Source organism: Struthio camelus, chromosome 5 (assembly GCF_040807025.1).
Source record: "Struthio camelus isolate bStrCam1 chromosome 5, bStrCam1.hap1, whole genome shotgun sequence".
Taxonomy (NCBI): domain Eukaryota; kingdom Metazoa; phylum Chordata; class Aves; order Struthioniformes; family Struthionidae; genus Struthio; species Struthio camelus.
In genome coordinates this window covers 72,461,255-72,480,463 of record NC_090946.1, presented here as the reverse complement: position 1 = coordinate 72,480,463, position 19,209 = coordinate 72,461,255, and the positions used below count along the sequence as shown (strand labels likewise).

The following is a 19,209-nucleotide window of genomic DNA, read 5'->3' as shown; positions in this document are numbered from 1 at the left end:
AATCTGATTGCCCTGTATGGTTATACCTGATTGGAGACCATCCTTGTTTAGTGATAGTGGAAGCTTAACATGGCAAACGCAAAACAGTCTCCTTAAAATGAGGGCCAAAAAGCGTCAGCTTCTAAATGACAACTCTGACTTTGGATCTGAATTCTTATTTTATCACCTGGAATTATCAGTTAAACTTAGAAAGTATCCTTCTCAGCAGTTATTACCACCACTTTTAAAACTCCTAATAAAACTGAGAAATCTATTTTATTTCAAATTATTTTGAGACGTACAGATCCTTCTCTATTAATCACACATACAGCTGATACAATGACTAAAACAACCTTTAGTTAGTCTGCCTTTCAATTCCCATTTGACACTTCCTCCTTCTCCTATTAGAACTAATGCTTCAGTACAGAATTTCAGTGAATAACAAAAAACCAAAAGAGTCTCAGCACGTAACCATTCCCCGTGTCAATACAAACCATCTAAAATTATTTGAATATTACCAAAATACTGTTGCTTTATAATGCTCTTAGGGAGGAGATGGATTAAAAAATCCATCAAATCCATCAAACCTGGCAAGGGATGTCAAGGACAACAAGAAGGCCTTCTTCAAATACATCAATAGCAAAAGGAAGACTAGGGAAAGTGTGGGCTTGCTGCTGAATGGGGCAGGTGCCCTGGTGACGAAGGATACAGAGAAGGCAGAGTTATTGAATGCCTTCTTTGCTTCAGTCTTTACTGCTAAGGCCAGCCCTCGGGAATTCCAGACCCTGGGGACAAGAGAGAAAGGGTGGTGAAGGAGGACTGATCATTTAGGCAAACTTGACATCCACAAATCCATGGGCCCCGATGGGATGCACCCACGAGTGCTGAGGGAGCTGGCGGATGTTATCGCTAGGCCACTCTCCATCATCTTGGAAAGGTCATGGAGAACAGGAGAGGTGCCCGAGGACTGGAAGAAAGCCAATGCCACCCCAGTCTTCCAAAAGGGCAAGGAAGGAGGAGCCAGGAAACTACAGGCCTCTCAGCCTCACCTCCATCCCTGGAAAGGTGATGGAACAGCTCATCTTGGAGGTCATCACTAAGCACGTGGAGGACAAGAAGGTGAGCAGGAGTAGTCAGCACAGATTCACCAAAGGGAAATCATGCTTGACCAATCTGATAGCCTTCTCTGATGGGATGACTGGCTGGGTAGGTGAGGGGAGAGCAGTGGCTGTTGTCTTCCTGGACTTCAGCAAGGCTTTGGACACTGTCTCCCATCACATCCTCATAGGTAAGCTCAGGAAGCGTGGGTTAGATGAGTGGACAGTGAGGTAGATTGAGAACTGGCTGGATGGCCGAGCTCCGAGGGTTGTGGTCAGTGGCGCAGAGTCAAGTTGGAGGCCTGTAGCTAGCGGTGTCCCCCAGGGGTCTGTCCTGGGTCCAGTCTTGTTGAATATATTCATCAATGACCTGGAGGAAGGGACAGAGTGCACCCTCAGCAAGTTTGCTGATGATACGAAACTGGGGGGAGTGGCCGACACACCAGAAGGCTGTGCTGCCATTCAGAGGGACCTGGACAGGCTGGAGAGCTGGGTGGAGAGGAACCTCCTGAGGTTCAACAAAGGCAAGTGCAGGGTCCTGCACCTAGGAAGGAATAATCCCATGCACCAGTACAGGTTGGGGGTTGACCTGCTGGAAAGTAGCTCTGCCAAGAAGGACCTTCGTGTCCTGATGGACGAGTCGACCATGAGCCAGCAATGTGCCCTTGTGGCCAAGAATGGCCAGTGGCATCCTGGGGTGCATGAGGAAGAGTGTTGCCAGCAGGCGGAGGGAGGTGATCCTCCCCCTCTACTCAGCCCTGGGGAGGCCTCCCCTGGAGTACTGGGTCCAGTACTGGGCTCCCCAGCACAAGAGAGACATGGCACTACTGGAGTGAGTCCAGGGAAGGGCTACAAAGAGGATGAGGGGACTGGAGCATCTGTCCTATGAAGAAAGGCTGAGAGAGCTGGGCCTGTTCAGCCTGGAGAAGAGAAGACTGAGAGGCGGTCTCATCAATGTGTACAAGTATCTGAAGGGAGGGCGTGAAGAGGATGAGGCCAGGCTCTTCTCCGTGGTGCCCAGCAACAGGACAAGAGGCAACGGGCACAAACTGAAACTCCGGCAGTTCCATCTGAACGTGAGGAAAAACTTCTTTGCTGTGAGGGTGACTGAGCACTGGAACAGGTTGCCCAGAGAGGCTGTGGAGTCTCCTTCCCTGGAGATCTTCAAAAGCCACCTGGACGCGATCCTGTGCAATGTGCTCTAGAGGACCCTGCTTGAGCAGGCGGGTTGGACTAGATGATCTCCAGAGGTCCCTTCCAACCTCAACCATTCTGTGATTCTGTGAAAAGGCACATGCTGACACTACTAAATATGAAATACTGCTTGTTCCTTCTGACAGGATTAGTTAAATACCTAAATGATAAGCATGCTCCTCTGCATTTCTCCTATACTCGGGAAAAGCGCACAGAGAAGTCACTCTTTGATCTATCTCAGTAGCTTCAGTCACTGTAGCAGACCTTTGTATACATAAAAAATTTATTTTCAGTCGTCTGTGGGAGCTCCTAATTCTTGCTTTGATGCACAAAGGATTTGTGATCAATAATATCGGAAAGCAGCTGGCATTATTACAACTGCTCTGAGTCAAGAAAAAATATCAAAATGAATGCAATACTGGCAAAAATGAGCCAAATAGCCTTTGGCTGTTTGGAAAATGTAATTATCTTAGTAAGTGTATGTAGTTTTGGTAATGAGACTCAAAATTTCAGATGTTTTATTTTTAATAACACCATGTCATAATGGCTCTATTAGATATTCTAAAACAGAGCTCCATACTTACCTAACAGATAAAAGCCTCACTCCTTCGATAGGCTTTAGATGAAGGGGCCCAGTACCCTATGTGGAATATCAATGAAGACAATGGAACTCCATAACAACTCCAACAAATTTTAACCGATGAACAGCTCAGAGTAGAGTCCTAATATGATCCATCAGAGGCTGATTATATTGGTTTTGGGTGACCAACACAAAGAGCAGAGGTTCAGAAAAGCTGGATTCTTTCCAACTGTCAAGAGGGTTTTACAGCTGTCATTTTGTTACTAAAATGTTCCTGTTTGCATCTCCACAGGCAGCATCTCCTCATACAGGCAGTATGAGGACTTTATCCAATATAAGACTTTAATAGAGATCTGAAGTAGTTTCACAACTGCTGTGAGTTGACTGAAGTGCAATCCTAACCTCCAATCCAAATTCCCATATCTTCCCTTACGCCAACAGTAGCATTCAGGTGCCAGCAGGATGAAGAAGAGTAACTCAACTGAAATCTACCATTCTTTTCCTTGCATTAGTTCCAGTAGTGGTTCAATTTCCTGAACTGATTAGGCCAGCAAACACAGAAATGTCCACGTTAATATAAGTGAACAGCTCATAAAAGATGAAACTGCTTCTTTTGATTGACCGCTATCCACTTAAAGCACATGTGAAACTGTACCTTAGGGACCTTATGCATAGGCTGCCAGAAGGTATCACTACCAATCAGTTCATTGGGGTTCTGATCTCAGCTGTTAGAGCTATTTTTTTTTTTTTATTTTATCCAATCATTCTTGTAAACTTTACACTGAAACTATTTAATAAAGCATGCACCCACACTGTAGTCAAAGCTTACGTGCTACAAGATATGATTTAAAGTAAAGTCCTGGAGAATTACAATACGTACCTACAATGGTTTATTTCAATAATTTACTTTTCCTAAATAAATATGGCATTTGACAACTTTTTTAAAAATACACTTATTTTTACAGTATTGTTGCAGTAAATAACATTCACAAATCAGTATTTTCTTAGAAATACTGGTTATTCTCTCAGAAAAACATTATTAATGAATGCTTTTATTTACTAAGTCTTTAATAATAATAATACAACAATTCAGTGACCAACAAAATCATCATTGTATGAAACAATGTGATCCATTACTATATAATTAAAATTTATTTCATTTTGCAAAGGAATTATTGCCATTTATTAATACAGACAAACCTCTTTTTTTTTTTCCAGCTGAAAAAGCCTATGAATAAATCATGTCATGTTTAAATATGAAAAACAGGCCAATGGCTACTGAACTGACATTTCCAAAACCAGAACCTTCCTTACAGCCTGGCTTTGGGGAAAGATGCTTTGCTTCACAACATAAAACATTATTTTTAACAGAATCTTCTTAGTAGGCACTGTATCAAAAGATCAACCCATTAAACTGTATAAAATACACAGGGAGGACATTCTGAGTAATGGAACTTTTAGATGACAGATACGGGGCATATAATTTTAAGACTCTGTTTAAATTCAACCTCTATCCAGCTGATGTTGCATCCCCCTTGAGGCTAGAAAATCCCTCTCAGGCAAGTTGCTTTGAGTGCCTTAAAGAACCTGGTGAGAATACCAAATCCAGTCAAAGTAATTAAGCAGTAGAAATCACTGCTTATTAGTACTAATATTCTTCGCCCCTACACAGCCAAGTATCAATTTCCTTCCCTATCAAGATTTTAAGTGACTGGCAATGCATCTATTTTATTCCTCTACAACTAAAAATCTTTACCAGTCAGAGGTTTGAGGAACTCTTGGACAAGGGGGACACGTTTCTTCCACAGGAAACAAGTTTATTTAAAAAGATTCTATTGCCTTAGTCATTTATATGAAATCATATCTCAAATCTTCCTTAAAAATGACATTTAAGCGCATTGAAAGAAAGACAATTCTAGATCAGATTGATTCTATGTAGAGTCATAAATCATACTCATTCCTTCAGCAGGAACACAGTTATATGATCATGTTACATTAGTGTAGATAACTACTGTTGCAGAACATCTATGCTGCAAAATGAGACATTTTTGTCCTTTATATATTTTATGGTTGGTAAAGACTATATTCTCTGACCAAAGTTCAGGCACAACATATTGAATCACATTTTTTTTTTAAATGGGCTTTGACTCTGTGGTAAAATGTGACAGTTGAGACTCATTCAATTTAATGTAAATAAAGGACAGCTTTTGATAGTTTTCTCAGTTGTGTGTTGGGTTGGAAAAATCTTTGAGATAGTCTTTGAATAAAAGGTAAAGGTAATGTAAATAGTGGTTATAAATTAAGATCAATGGCAACTTTCATCTACAAAGTCTAACAAACAGATCAAAGTAATCATTGCACTAGACATTCAGAATCTGAACATCACTACAGATAACAAGTGAACGGGCCTAGCTACAGTATTACATTCTTCATGGAGTTGTGATCACTAATTTCCAATGTTTTTCTTTTTCCAGCGAAGCCACCTCAGAGCTCTCTCCAGTGCTACTTGTCCCATGAGGAACGTGATAGTAAAATTACGTTTATACCAATCTCTAGGATTCCAAAGACAGGAGAGTAACCAATGCACAAAACAAGAACAGGAGAAAGGCACATGATTATATTAAAATATCCTTTGGCATTGACAAATGACAATTCAGTGATGACATGAATTTTCCATTCTCTGTGGCAACACTTTTCCTGCCTAGTTAGAAGTAAATAACCCATGAAAACGTCTATTTTTCTCCTATTATGTAGCTGGCTAGACAGAATCTGTGGATTAGTCATGTAATGTGAAATACCCACATCTGCAAACAGATTACCTGCAGAATATATGGCTACAACCATTCAGAGCTTAACTGTAAAAATTTAAAAAGGAATGAGTAATATTATGATCAATTATATTTGAAATTAGGTAAGCTAAAATAACCATAACCAAATCACATGTTTCAGAAGTAAAGGTGGTTACGAAGCTGACTGATGCACAATGCTGTGCTATGGGTGAGATTTGCTTGTGCATGTATGAAGACGCGTGTGTTGGAAATGACGTGGCTGGTTACCCATAAAGTGGAAAAAATAAAAATCACACTTCAAAGACTATAACCAGCTATGGCAAAACATTAGTTCCTAATTCAGTGTGTTCTAAAGATGATGCCCTTAGTATTTCCAAAGTTAGAGTCTTTGTATCTTTACATAGTTTTAATGAAGCATACATGACTTTCGGAACCAAATCAAGATGTAGGTAAGATAATCTGTATCAGTCGTTTACCTCTGGAGGGCTTGTTTCAGTCATGCCCTTCTAGCTTCCAATAAGCAGCCCTCCTCCATTTTGTAAAATGTTGCACAAGAAGCAGTAGAATATGCTTACGGTAGAACTAGCAGGGAATGTGAGACAGGGATTCAAGTCTGCAAGCCGATTGCAATAGGAAACCTTTCACGCATAGATCTAATATAAGAGGCTTATATCTTGGGTTTATAAGGACAGGACCGGGAATCATGCTGACAAGCAATATGAGCTACCCACCAAAAAATCATGTTAAATCAAAATATCATGCTCACATTGCAACTGTTCTTTTCCCATTTCTTGTCCTATTTTTTATTTCCTTCTTGAATTTGTATTCTGTTTTTTCTAACAGTGTTTCCAGTCTAAATACTCTAAAACATGTATTCAAGCAGTCTATGCACAGTCATTCTCTCAATTTAACTAAATTTTAGAAATTTCAACACTTCCGCAGCCACAGTTTTCAGGCCAGCTGGCAACAATAGAGGAGAACATAGAGACAAAGGCATAAACGGATTTTTTTTTTTTTTTTAAATATGACTCCTCAAAAGTCAAAACGTCTACAATAAACTCCGCTGTTTTCAAGGCTGTGCAGTTACACTTTGTAACTGCAATGATGCAGCTGGCACTACCTGATTTTAAAACAAGGGCAGGCATGTTTAGGAATAGAGCGCTGCCTGATTTTGTCTCACTAAAGTCTCTGGAAAGAGTGACGTAACATCTACCTTTCCATAAAATCAAACATACATAGTGGAAGAACTCAAATGACTATGCCTAAGTTCATGTCAAATGCTAATAGCGTTTTTTCAAATTTTTCTGCAAATTCTAAAATGATAGCTTTAGATGCTATTTTAACAACTATGGCAAAAAATGTTTGATTTTTCTATTTGATGTTATGCCCTTCACTTAGACAGTAATATAATATTCAGCAAGAAAATCATCTACATACCTGTTGTAATGCATATGCTTTCTAAAATTTTTACTTAAGAAGTCCTTGTAGAAGTCAGCCATTTCTTCTGCATTCAGCGTTGCTTTTTGACCTGAAAATAAGTTTTAGCATAACGTTGTCAAGATAGCTCTTGTGATTAAAACACTGGGTGCAGACTCAGGAAAGCTAGTTCGGGTTGCTTGTTCCTACAGGCTTCCTGTGTATCCCTAGACAAGTTAATATGCTTCTATCTCCCTATTTTTTTAAAAATCTATCTAGGGAGCAGAGCAGATTAAAAATGCTGATCCTCTTGAAACTTTGATTTGATGGTACAATTCTTTCTGCTGCCTTTGGTAAATTTCAAGTAACTCATATGAAAGATTATCTGCTCTGGGCTGTCAGATTTATTAACAATAGGGTGGACAAGTCTCTTGTGGAAAAGTAAGTTCAAGACAGGACCTGAAACATATCCCTGAATAAAATATATATATACACACACGCACACACACAAATATAAAAAAAAAATCTGAATATGCCACTCATATAATGCAGAATATAAGAGAAGATGGATTCTCTCCACAGATCATGAAAGGAAAATGTGTGGCTACAGCACAGAAGAAGCATCCAGAGGACCAGATGATATTCTGACCAGATATTTCCTATATAAACTTTCTGGCGCTTTTGATATTTCCAAAACGAGCATCAAATCCCTATCCCCTGGGACATTCAGATATGATGAGGGAGACAGAATCGAGAGATTCAGCTTGTTAGCGTTTCAAAATGAATTTAAAGCTCCTGAGATTTATCATCAGAAGGTAAATTATTGATCACGACTATCTGTCAATATTTACAAATTTAAAATATTACAATGGATTAACATTCCATGAGGTAAACTTATCGTAAGACCATTTGAAAGCTGCCTGCTTAACAGCTACAGTTAATTTGTTTCTTCATTCTGGTATCAGCAGAACTAACCGAGTCTTCGTGTATATACGAGAAATAACCATTGTTCCAACTGCACATACGTATAGGTTATTACCAAGAGAGATACACACACACGTGTCTTGTGATTTCAGTGAAAATTTCCAAACAAGTAGACTGTGGATAGCAACAATTTTGCTCCAGCATCACCCATCAGCAGGGCCATGGCGTAGAACAAAACCAATTACTCAAACATTTGCACTGAATGCAATTTTATTTTTAAGGAATGTACAAATTTACTATCTTCTCTTTTACTTCTAGGATATAAAAACCTAAAAGAACAAATCAGCAATATAAAATAAACTTTTTCTTAATAACATGTAATTTAATTACAATGCTTTCTCCACTACAAAGTGATCACTGGGACACAAATAAAAGTGCAACACAACGGTCTGTGAAATACTGAACATCAGAGCAGGTTTTCTATCAAACCAAAACAGATCTTTACTCTATGAACAAAACGTTCAACCTCATGTTACAACGGCCAACTCGCTGTATTACGAAGGCCTCTTGTTTTCAATTTCATGTAATGAGTTAGAGAGGGAAACATTTTACAGTAACTGTCCTCAGGCAAAGAAGGGCAAAGAGCAGCTGCTGTCTCCTCGGAAGCTCATTCTCCCTCAAGGAAAAATAACATGTTCATTGTACATATTATCGACCCGAGGCTGAACAGTGTGAATCTATCCACTCAACCGTAACATGCGCTTGGGGCAAACAGTATATGTTTGGCTCAGCTAGTTCACTGGGGCGATGAGCTGTGAAAGGAAAAAAAAAAACCTTCCCCCTTAAGGGTACAGAATGATGAAATTACTTTGCTAGGATTTCAGCACATTCCTTCCAGTGGAAGGGTAGGGGGGAAGTTGTGCAGATCTGACCTGCACAGCTTTCAAGAGCTCCCCTCCTTCTCTGTTAGACTCCTGAAAGGAGCATAAACAGGCAAAAATAAAAATTAAACAGATTTCAGAGCACATCCTAAACTACAAAAAAAGATGTCACTGACCTGTTTCATCTCTCATTTTCAGACCCTTGGCTTTCAGTCTTGAATAAATAAATTCTTCTTTTTCCTAAAATATGTTTTTCCACATTAGAACTTAACGTACTCAGTCCTTGAAGTTAACCATTGATTTTAATCACATGCCAGCTTTGCGCTTAATACCCTCCAAAATATACACAGTACTCATTGCACTTGGAGATGTCAAAAAAACATTTTCCTGAATCCAGTGACTTAATTACACTGATAATTGTGTTGCTTCGATGTTAACTGTGTGCATCAATTAATTCATGCAAGTGTCCTGCTGAAACATACGCAACTTATTTGTGGAAGTAAAGTTATAGCTGAGCTTAAGTATTGTTTTGCAGGATCCAAATCTTGCAAAGTTTTACAAAAGACAAATTATGAAGACTTGCTGTGTTACTTATTTTAGAATTTTAGTATACAGGAAAATGTGCAACCTTAGAAAACTGAAATTACTTAGATGGAAAAAGAATAACTATTAGTATTTCAAATTTTCAAATTTAAAAAGCAGTTCTAGCTAATTAAGGGGGGAAAAAAAAAAAAAAAAAAGCATGCTCCACTTACTCCAAGACCTTTGCAAGTCTGGGGACAATACAATGATCGAAGACCATCACAAGTGATGGTGAATTACTGGACTGTTGCTAGTCTTCCAACAGAATTTGGTGTGTCCTTACCCATGGTACAATGTTTAAAAGAAAGACCAAGACTGAAAACGTCCCCCCTTTTCGCCTTGTTAGGGGTACATTGCCAGTGCAAGAGCGCACATCCCTCATTTACCCTCAGTGGTCTTACCTATACTTTTCTCACTTACGGTAGAGCAAAAAAAGCTGCAGAATCATTTTCAAAAGCAGCTCTAGTCAAATATTACAGGTCTTGCATGTAAAGGTGGTTACAACTTTACCTTTTCAGTGCAAAATAGAAAAAAGAAAAAGCAAATATCCTTTTATACACTAAACAGCAGTAAAATACATAAGCTCTTCAGTTTTGTAGGTCATTTTAAACAAACTAACATTGAGAATAAAATTAATGACAAAAAGGAATTTCCCCAAAGACAGTGAACTTATTAAAAGAAGCTGTAGTAGCAATTAAAAGCAAGAGATAAGTAACTGAAGGCAGAATTTAATGCTAGTTTGTGAAGGGAAAAATCATAATTTTGTGAACTTGGCTATTTGGGATAGCCATATAACGCAGGAATCATCGCTCAAGGTCATCCTACTGCGCAGTCATCAAATCCTTTTAACGGAGAACAGGAACGCCTTTGCTTGCAGAGGGCCAGCACCCCAAAGGCTGCGGGGGCTGGGCAGCGGCGCGCGGCGCAGCCCTCCCCTGCCCGCTCACCTGCTGGAAGGACACGTTCTGGCGTGCCCAGAACCGCTGGTTCCAAGCCTGGGTTTCCTCTCTGAGCTCCCTGAGCCGGCGCTCCAGCAGGGATTCATTTTGGGGAACATAGAAGATTACTGGTCGGAGATTTGAGTACTTGTCGGGCGGGCCAATCCAATCGTTACAAGAATGTGCTGGAGGGCAGAAACCCGATCCCTTAAAAATACATACAGAAGGATTATCACCACTTTAGCGCAATTTCTGCGGAAGAGCCTGATGTGAAACAAATCCCGCAACTCCACACGACTGGATATAACCTTAAAACACGCAGCAAGGTCAGAAGTCATGCACATTCATTCATGTTGACTGAAAACTGTCATACGCTCATGACTCACTCACGTTTGGAGATGAATTACAGAAAAGATACCTTTAACTCTTCCGACAGATAGGAATCATGATAAATAACAGTAATTAAGATAAGCCCCAAATCCTGCTCTTTTGCTTGCTTACCTTACCGGCGCTCCCCCGGCAGGAGACCCTGCCCGCGGCCTCAGCTCTGTCCCCGCAGCCGGGAGGAGCCGGGCCCGGCCGGGTCGAGCCGAGTGGGCCGCCGCCCGCGCCCTGTCCCGTCCCGTCCCGCCGGCTGCCCCCGCGGCACCGGGCCCGGCCTCGAGCTGCCCCCCGCACGGCTTTACCCCGCTCTCCGGCCGCTCAGCCGCCGTCCCGCCGCCGCCGCCGCCGCCGGCCGAGGAGAGGCAGCGGCACCCAACGTCCCCCGTCAGGCGCCGCGCGCCCGCCGCCGCCCTAACGGTCGCGGCCATCGCCGCTTTACGGCGCTCAGGGAACCGCCGGCGCTGAGCGCCCCGCGGCCGGGGGCTGGCGGAGCCGAGCGGGGCGGAGCGGGGCGGGGCGGAGCGGAGCGGAGCGTGCGGCCCTCGGCTGCCGCTCGGCCCGTGGCGCAGCGCCGGGACAGCGGGCCGGCGGGCGAGACAGGTGAGGCGGCCGGGCCGGGCCTGCGGGCAGGGAGGCGGCGGCGGCGGCGGAGCGAGCGGGCGGGCGGGCGGGTCTGCTGCGCTGTGCGCCGCGGGCCCGGCGGCGGGTGGGAGACCCCCTTCGGGTGCCGCCGCCGCCGCCGCGGGCCGGGGGCTGGCGCAGCAGCGGCCCATTGTGATCTGCGGGCGCCGCCTGGCCGCCCTCCGCCCCGGCTCGGGGCGCCGCGGCCGGGGGCGGCGCGGCCTGAGGCGGCGGCGCCGGGGGGAGGCCCTGCGGGGCCTGTGCCGGCTGGAGGCGGCGGGCGGCGGCCGGGGGCGCGGCGCGGCGAGAGCGGGTCTGCGGCGCGCTGCCGCCCTGCCCTGTCGCCCAGAGCCGGCCGCGAGGGCAAGGCTGAACTTCTCCGGTAAACGCCCCGAGCTTGTTGTGGCATCCCTCGGCTTCCCCCCGCCGCGGCCGGAGGTGTGAAAGAACAGAGGAACGGCTGCAGAGTACCGGACACGGTTTTGTTTTTGTTTTTAACTCCTCTTGATAGAGGGATTTAAGTAGCTGCCCTGCTGAGGTGTCTCAGGCCGCCACGGAACGAAATGCCCGCATAGCGTTTTATTAATCGTACGTCTTTTCCTGACTTTCTTTGTAGTTCATCTGAAACTGGAAGAAAGAGGAGAATGGATATGGGCAACCAACATCCATCCATAAAACGGTTGCATGAAATACAGAAAGAAGTCAAAGAGATCGAACAACAAGTTGTCATCTTCAGTGGCTTGTCTACTGACAAAGATTATAAGAGACTAGAAAGGACTCTTACTAAACAGCTTTTTGAAATAGATTCCGTAGATACTGAAGGAAAAGGAGATATTCAGCAAGCCAGAAAGCGTGCGGCTCAGGAAACGGAGAGGCTACTCAAGGAACTGGAACAAAATGCAAACCATCCCCACAGACTGGAAATAGAGGCTATATTCAAGGAAGCACAGTTGCTTGTGGAACGTGAGATTACACCTTTTTACAAAGGAGGCAACTGTATAAGTGATGAATTTGAAGAAGGTATTCAGGACGTTATATTGAGGCTTACTCAGGTGAAAACTGGAGGGAAAATTTCTTTACGCAAAGCAAGATATCGCACTCTGACGAAAGTATGCGCTGTTCAGGAGATTATAGAAAGCTGTGTAAAGCAACAGCTGTCCCTACCACTCTCTAATGATGCACATCCTTCTGTCTCCAAAATTAACTCTGTAATGTGTGATGTGAACAAAGCTAGAGGAACTCTTATTGCACTTCTAATGGGAGTTAATAGCAATGATACCTGCAGGCATTTATCCTGCGTGCTCACAGGCTTGATTGCTGATTTGGATGCTTTAGATGTCTGTGGTCGCACAGAAATAAGGAACTACAGAAAGGAAGTAGTCGAAGAGATCAATAAACTGCAGAAATATCTGGACTTGGAGGAGGAAGCAAATTCTACTCATGCTTATGACCTGGCACAAAATCAGTCCATTCTAAAAATAGAAGAAATCCGCAAGAAAATGAAGGAAGTTAATTCTTTACTTTTAAAAACAGAGAATGCTTCTGACTTGTATTTGGGATCCAAGGCAGAACTGCAAGGATTAATTGCCCAATTAGATGAAGTCAGTCCAGGGAAAAACCCCTGTATTAGAGAAGCCAGGAGAAGAGCAGTAATAGAAGTGCAGACTCTGATAACGTATATTGATTTAAAGGAAGCGCTTGAAAAAAGGCAAATGTATCCTGAGCAAACTGCTGCTGAACATCAATCTCATAAAGCAGTTTGGGGCGTTCTTGGAAACTTGTCTCAAATTCAGCAGGAAGTGATTTCATTTGATGGAAACAGAATGGATAAAAATTACATGAGACTGGAAGAGCTTCTTACAAAGCAACTTCTAGCACTCGATGCTGTTGATCCACAAGGTGATGAGCGGGTTAAGGCTGCCAGAAAGCAAGCAGTGAAGCTTGCACAGAACATTCTTTACTATCTGGATATGAAAACAGATGAATGGGAGTACTGAAACAGCCATAGTCTAACAGAAAATACCTTTTTTTTTCCCCTTTGGTGCTTTCTGCAGACTGATAGTTCAATTGGCAGCACGTGATTAAAAGTGATGTGTTGTATGTTTGCTTAAATCATGGCAATTGCATAAGAAGTTGACTTGGCTATATGTCTGCTATCCCACGCGCTCACCCACTTGCCATGGCAACTGTCAGTACACCATCAGCAATTCTGGTCATTGCTGTCAAGCAAAGAAATGTGATCCTCTGAAGGAATGGCTTAATACCTGGTCGAATGGGCTTTTTTCCCTGTTTTTGTTGTGATAATCTTGTGCAATGTTTAGAGAGTGCAGCTTTTTCAAAGGTGCAGAAACTGCCTTATGGTATAGGACTGGCAGAACTACTTCAAGAAGACTGGGCATAAAAATTAGCGCTTAAGCATGAGGATCTATCCAGCAAGTTCATAGCAGTCTGGATATACTCTTAATGTGCTGTTATGATGGAAAGTATTAAATGCAAAAAACTGCTGGCTTTTGAGTCATACTTGATTTATTCCATCCAGCATACCTTTATGGGTGTTTAGATTTCTTACCTAGCAGAACTATAATGCCAACTGCAAATTAGCATTTACATAGGCAAAGCCAATTAGGTCTGTTTTTGTAATATCTGACCCGTTCTGTTTGCAAATGCAGGGTTTTTTCCTTCTGTTGGTGGAAACTTCCCTCAAATTCTTGCTTTGAGGTAAATGAGACTTGGAGAGGAAAATCTGTGCACATACACTGATTAGATAAATGGGATTTGTAGGGTTTCATACTGCTCTCCATAAACCCCTGAAAAATGCACTGAACTTTCTTTAGTGGCTACTTAGGGTCTTTTTAAACTCTGCTGTTAGATTTGCTTTTGACTAGTCTTTTTCACATTTGGTAAAAATAGAAGTCACGCTGAAATGAATGAGCATTTCAGAATTATTTTTGTAAAATTAGGTAGCTATAGAGGTGTCCCTAATGATTTAAATGTGTATTATGTATTTCATATCGGTCAGGTGTGGCTTCAAGCATGACTTGGAAAAGACCTGTGGCATATATCTCTCTTTGCAACTCATCGCTTAATGGTTTTAGTAACTTAGTAAATAAGCTTGCTTATACTGCTCTAGGAGCCTCCCTTATTATTTGTAGCTGCTAGCATCAGTGACATTTCTACAGTAGCATGTGTTTTGGCATTTTTGAGAGCATGGCATTAAAATTAAATGGATCAATATTTAATTATGGATATTTTGCACTTAGTTCTTTCATGTTGAATTTGTAAATTATTGTTCTGTAGATGATTATTTGCACCACTGTAAGGAGTATAAACAATTTTGGATGTTAAATTAAAACTATTTTTAGATATATTTTTAACTCCTTAGAGAAGACGATACTTCTGTGAGAGACAAGTGCCTTTATGACACCTTTGACTTGTACCATCGTATGTAGACATAGGAACTGCTGACTGGCAGCTTGATGGAGCTGTAATCTTTACCCACTAGATTTATCCTATATCTCATTCCACTATAATATATGTTAAGTTAACATAATACAATAGGTGACAGTTGTTCTCTGGAGACTCGATAGTGAGTCACCAATTTGGGAAATACAGATTCTGTTTGAAAATGGATGTGTTGATATGGAGATTAGGGAGTGTGGGCAGGTCTTTCTGTGCCTATTACTACAAGAAGGGGAGAATGATATTTACTCCATAACATGCTTTCAGATGTTGATGCAAGGCTGTGTAACTTCAGAGCATGGAAATATTTTGTTTGTGACTGTACAGGTGATTTCTTGGCAATTCAGTTGACAAAAACAATCTTTTTTTTTTTTTTTTTCCAATTAAGTACAGTACCTAAGGCACAATTTGGCAATGTCAGAAGATTTGTTGGAGGATTCTTTAGAGACATGACCCTGTTGAATTTATCTGTCTTTACTTAAAAAATCATTTCTTCTAGGTAAAATTCTTATCTATATTTACATATTGTGTGGTTAACACAGATGATTAATGATGTTACACACCTAAATTATTTTACTCATTTCAAGCTTTCCTACATGTTTGAACTGCAACTTCTAATGTATACCTAAATTTTTAGGAAATTTAAGAATTTAATAATGTGATAATATTATTCACTTTAATCTTACTGTCAGGTCTGCAGTGATTTAAAGTGGTAGATTGTTTAACAATTATTTTAGTATCTGTGTTCTTTGGAGGTTATGTGAAACTTTAGAAATTTTTGAAACTCTTATGTAAAGATGAGTAAGTATAGTTTTAAGATCTATTCTATTTTAAATTTGTGTATTTTTTTAGCTTTTCTGAACCCATAGTTAAGCCTGCATTTCTAAAGAGGCAGATGTGTAAGGTTAGTGTAATTTCGATTAACTTAATAGAGTTCAGTAGCAGTATCTTGTTGCAGATTAAGCTTTTTTCCATCTTTCTGCAGTCTAATCAATTCAGCATTTAAAATTTGTGGTAAAATCCTCATCTGGAATGGGATTAATTTGCAGTTTTTGCATGAATGAAAATAGTAAACTAAATATGCTAAACCAAAAAATGCAGATATTTTGAGAAATCTTGCTTTTGTGCTGAATGTAATTTCTCTGTTTTGTATCCAAAGACTGAGGGACACGCAACTCTTTTCTTTCTGATATGGTAGGCTAAAATAGTCAGCAAAATGTAAATGGACCAAATTGCAGAAGCCTGCATTTTAGTACTAGAATGAAAGATATATTAACTTTTGTGTGCTGCGTAATCTACCTTGGAGCAAAAGAAATGAGTGGATATTTTTGAGAGAGGTAATTGTACGTCATGATTTTTTTGTTAATTGTATTGCTTTTTGAAGTAGTTTACTTATTTTAGGGTTAATTTTTATTGTTTACCACTCAAAATGTTCTTTCTGTTATAGTGTGGTTATTAAGTATGGTTCCTGTTTTTTCAACTTATTGGAAATTATTGTATGTGCTCTTTATGGCATATATGTCTTGATTTATTGCTGTGTATGATACGTATTTGTGTATATACAAACTCAAGATTAAATATTGCAGTGTTATAGTCCTGATTATTAATAAAAAATGTTATTACCTTGTACTAGGTATTCATTTGAATGTTATACCCTGCTGCCTTTCTCTGTTTATTTTTGAATGTGTGTTATCAGAATGTAAATCACTTTCTTCTTAGTAAAATTGTTTTTACTAAAAAATAGGCATAAAGCTTTCTTCTCTCTTCTTCCTTAAGACTTTACTTTTTCACTGCTGTATTCAGGAAAATAAAATTCTTTGTGGAATCCGCTCCTACCTCTACTTGCTAAATCTGGTGTCTTTTGGTTTTCTCTGCATTCAACCTTGCGTTGCAAAAATTACATCAATCATTATTTGCTTTCTTGCATTCTTCAGGGATAGCTTTGCATACTCCTGGGCTTCAGTCAAATGATCACTGCAAAAAGCCTTATGGCTGTTTAATAGTTTGCCAGTTCTGTTGCGGGATACTTTCTCAGCAGGTAGGCTGGCAAAAGTGATGGTGAGAACTCTCTTCGTTTGCTTTAGTACCTTCAGTAGGAGTTGAACTAATCTGATTTTACACTGTAGATAAGGCATGTTCACATGATATGGCTCAGTCCCCTTTCATAAGATGTAGTGAGCCAAGTTACCAGCTCCCTGCTGCCGAAAAGCAGAAGTTTTATTTCTGCCCATAAAGCTGCTTCCTCTGTGCTGTCTGCTGCTTGGCCAACTCCTGTGAGCTGATTAACTCAATACGCAGCAGAAAATAAACTTAACAAACTTAAAAAAAAGGGGAGGGGAAGAGGGGCGTGTAGTCTTCTGCAGTTTTAATGAACCAAACTGGCTGGTAGAAAAGCTTGCTGTGGGCCGGAGCTCGTGCAAAATGAGTGGGTTGATCATGCAGCCATGCATGGGAACAAGTCCTGAGCTTTTCCAGTAGCAGTGAGTCACTAGGTAAGCCCTCTGCATAGTTCAGTCTCAGGAGGAGGAGAGAAGGTGGCACTATCAACTCCTACAAATAAGGAATATGCTGCTTTAATGATGGAACAGGATGAAGGCAATACAGATGAATCGCATGGGGAACATAAATCAATTGCTTTCAATGGATCTTCTGTGTTGCGTAACGAGTTCAGGTCCTAAAAAGCACAGGTGGTTTTATAGAAGTACAATACACAAGTTGTAGAACTCATTACCACAAAATGCATTGGATCAGAATAAGGAATATAAGATCAAATGTTCCTATATATAACAAGTCGACTGTATTTTCTTTCTCTTTTAGCAAAATAACTTATTTAAAGGAAAAACGTTCCTCTAAGACCAAAAATCTTTTGGGCAATGGCTCTAGGTGTTGCTCAGCTGGCAGCTGTCCTGTTTGTCCGGATGGAGAATCCTCAGCTGTTTACTTCTGAAAGGAGAGAATTTGGCTTGCTGAGAATTTTCTTGTGTCTGGAGCAGGCAGATTGTGGTACCTGAAACGATTTAGCTGGAACAACTCTGGCATCTCTACATTTCATTTCCATACAGGCATGTCTTCTCCTGTGGAAGATTCTCAGCTGGAAACTTGCAGGAGTAGCAGTATTTTAGTACTGAACTTACACTCTCCTGAACTCATGGATAGAAGACCTGGGGGTTTAAGCTGTCTGCCAGCAGGAGACGTTTAAAAGGCAGGCTTCTGGAAAACAATCCTGCTGGAGGAAACTGCCGCAGAGACAGGACCAAATGTGCAGAGCTGATGTTTGTGAGTCAGCTCTGTGCTTCTTCTCCTGTTGCTTGTTCATTGGGGAAGTGGGATCTCAGTGGAATATTCCCTGAGGTGCTGGCAGGTTTTTCACATTAGATTAATCTGAGAAATTATGCGTAAAGGTTTTGCTGAGCCACAGTAGGGCATGTACTAGTGGAAGGCTGGTCTGAATGTCATTCTCTTCTGCTGCATGAAACAATATTGTACGTAATCCTTTCGGTTATATTAGTAAGCATGTACATGTATGCTGAAAGCCGCTCGTTAACTGAGGAAGCTGGGGAGGATGTATTTTTTGTAGAAGGCCTTGCGGAAGGCTTATCATTTCTCCCTGCAGCACTTGGCTCTGTAGACTGCCAAACACAGATCAGTTTGAGGTGCCTTGCTGGCCAGTCCAAAAATAACAAGGACCCTTTCTTAGTCTGTAAATTCTTCCTACAGGACATAAATCTTAGTAGAGTTTGCCATTAGAAATAGAAAATTACAATGCATTTCTCTAATAGGGCCATTTCTCCTCAATTAGTTTTGCCAGACAAACTTCTGCACCAGAGGAGATTCTCGTGAAACCTGTATTTCAAGAAGCTAATCAAAAGTATCTCATGAGGGAGAGAAATACAACGATGCAGTACAGTCTCCTTAGTAAGCTCCTGTCTTACTTAGCTCCTAAATTATATTAGCTCTTGAACAGATACAGAGAAAACTCTGTGATCATGACCCCTCCAAAAAGAGGCAGAGAGAGAAGAAAGGCTGGAGGAAAGCAAAACAAAATACTGGTAAAGCTGACAGGCTGTTGTTTGCCCAACTTTTATAGTTTTATGTCATAAGAAAAGCAAGCAAAACTCCATTCTGCTCCCTTCCCCCTTGTTGCAGCTGTACCTAGCCTACACCCTGCAGATCAACATTATTTTCCACCATTACCCTAAGCGCTCCAGCAGGGCATAATCCAACCTCTAGCTAATGGGAGTTAGCCCTAGTGCACCCTTGAAGGGGATGATGCCATCCATCCCTGTGCCATAGTTATGGTACTTCTCTGAAATTTCTGGTACTGACAACACTTACCATGTGCTTAGCAGTATCAATGTGGCTGGG

General features: G+C 41.3%; 2 protein-coding genes across 2 annotated transcripts; one reads left to right on the top strand and one right to left on the bottom strand.

The window, feature by feature from the left end:
- Positions 1-3,723: 3,723 nt before the first annotated feature.
- On the bottom strand, positions 3,724-11,237 carry COA8 (cytochrome c oxidase assembly factor 8). Its single transcript, XM_068947188.1, has 5 exons — positions 11,067-11,237; positions 10,390-10,587; positions 9,037-9,100; positions 7,077-7,167; positions 3,724-5,402 (listed from the first exon to the last, which is right to left on the bottom strand). Exons 1-5 carry the CDS (start codon positions 11,190-11,192, stop codon positions 5,297-5,299), a joined length of 585 nt encoding a protein of 194 aa, XP_068803289.1. The 5' UTR covers positions 11,193-11,237; the 3' UTR covers positions 3,724-5,296.
- Positions 11,238-11,271: 34 nt separating this feature from the next.
- On the top strand, positions 11,272-16,495 carry BAG5 (BAG cochaperone 5). Its single transcript, XM_068947187.1, has 2 exons — positions 11,272-11,364; positions 12,002-16,495. The coding sequence occupies exon 2, from the start codon at positions 12,030-12,032 to the stop codon at positions 13,380-13,382; it is 1,353 nt and encodes a 450-aa protein (XP_068803288.1). The 5' UTR covers positions 11,272-11,364; positions 12,002-12,029; the 3' UTR covers positions 13,383-16,495.
- Positions 16,496-19,209: the final 2,714 nt, after the last annotated feature.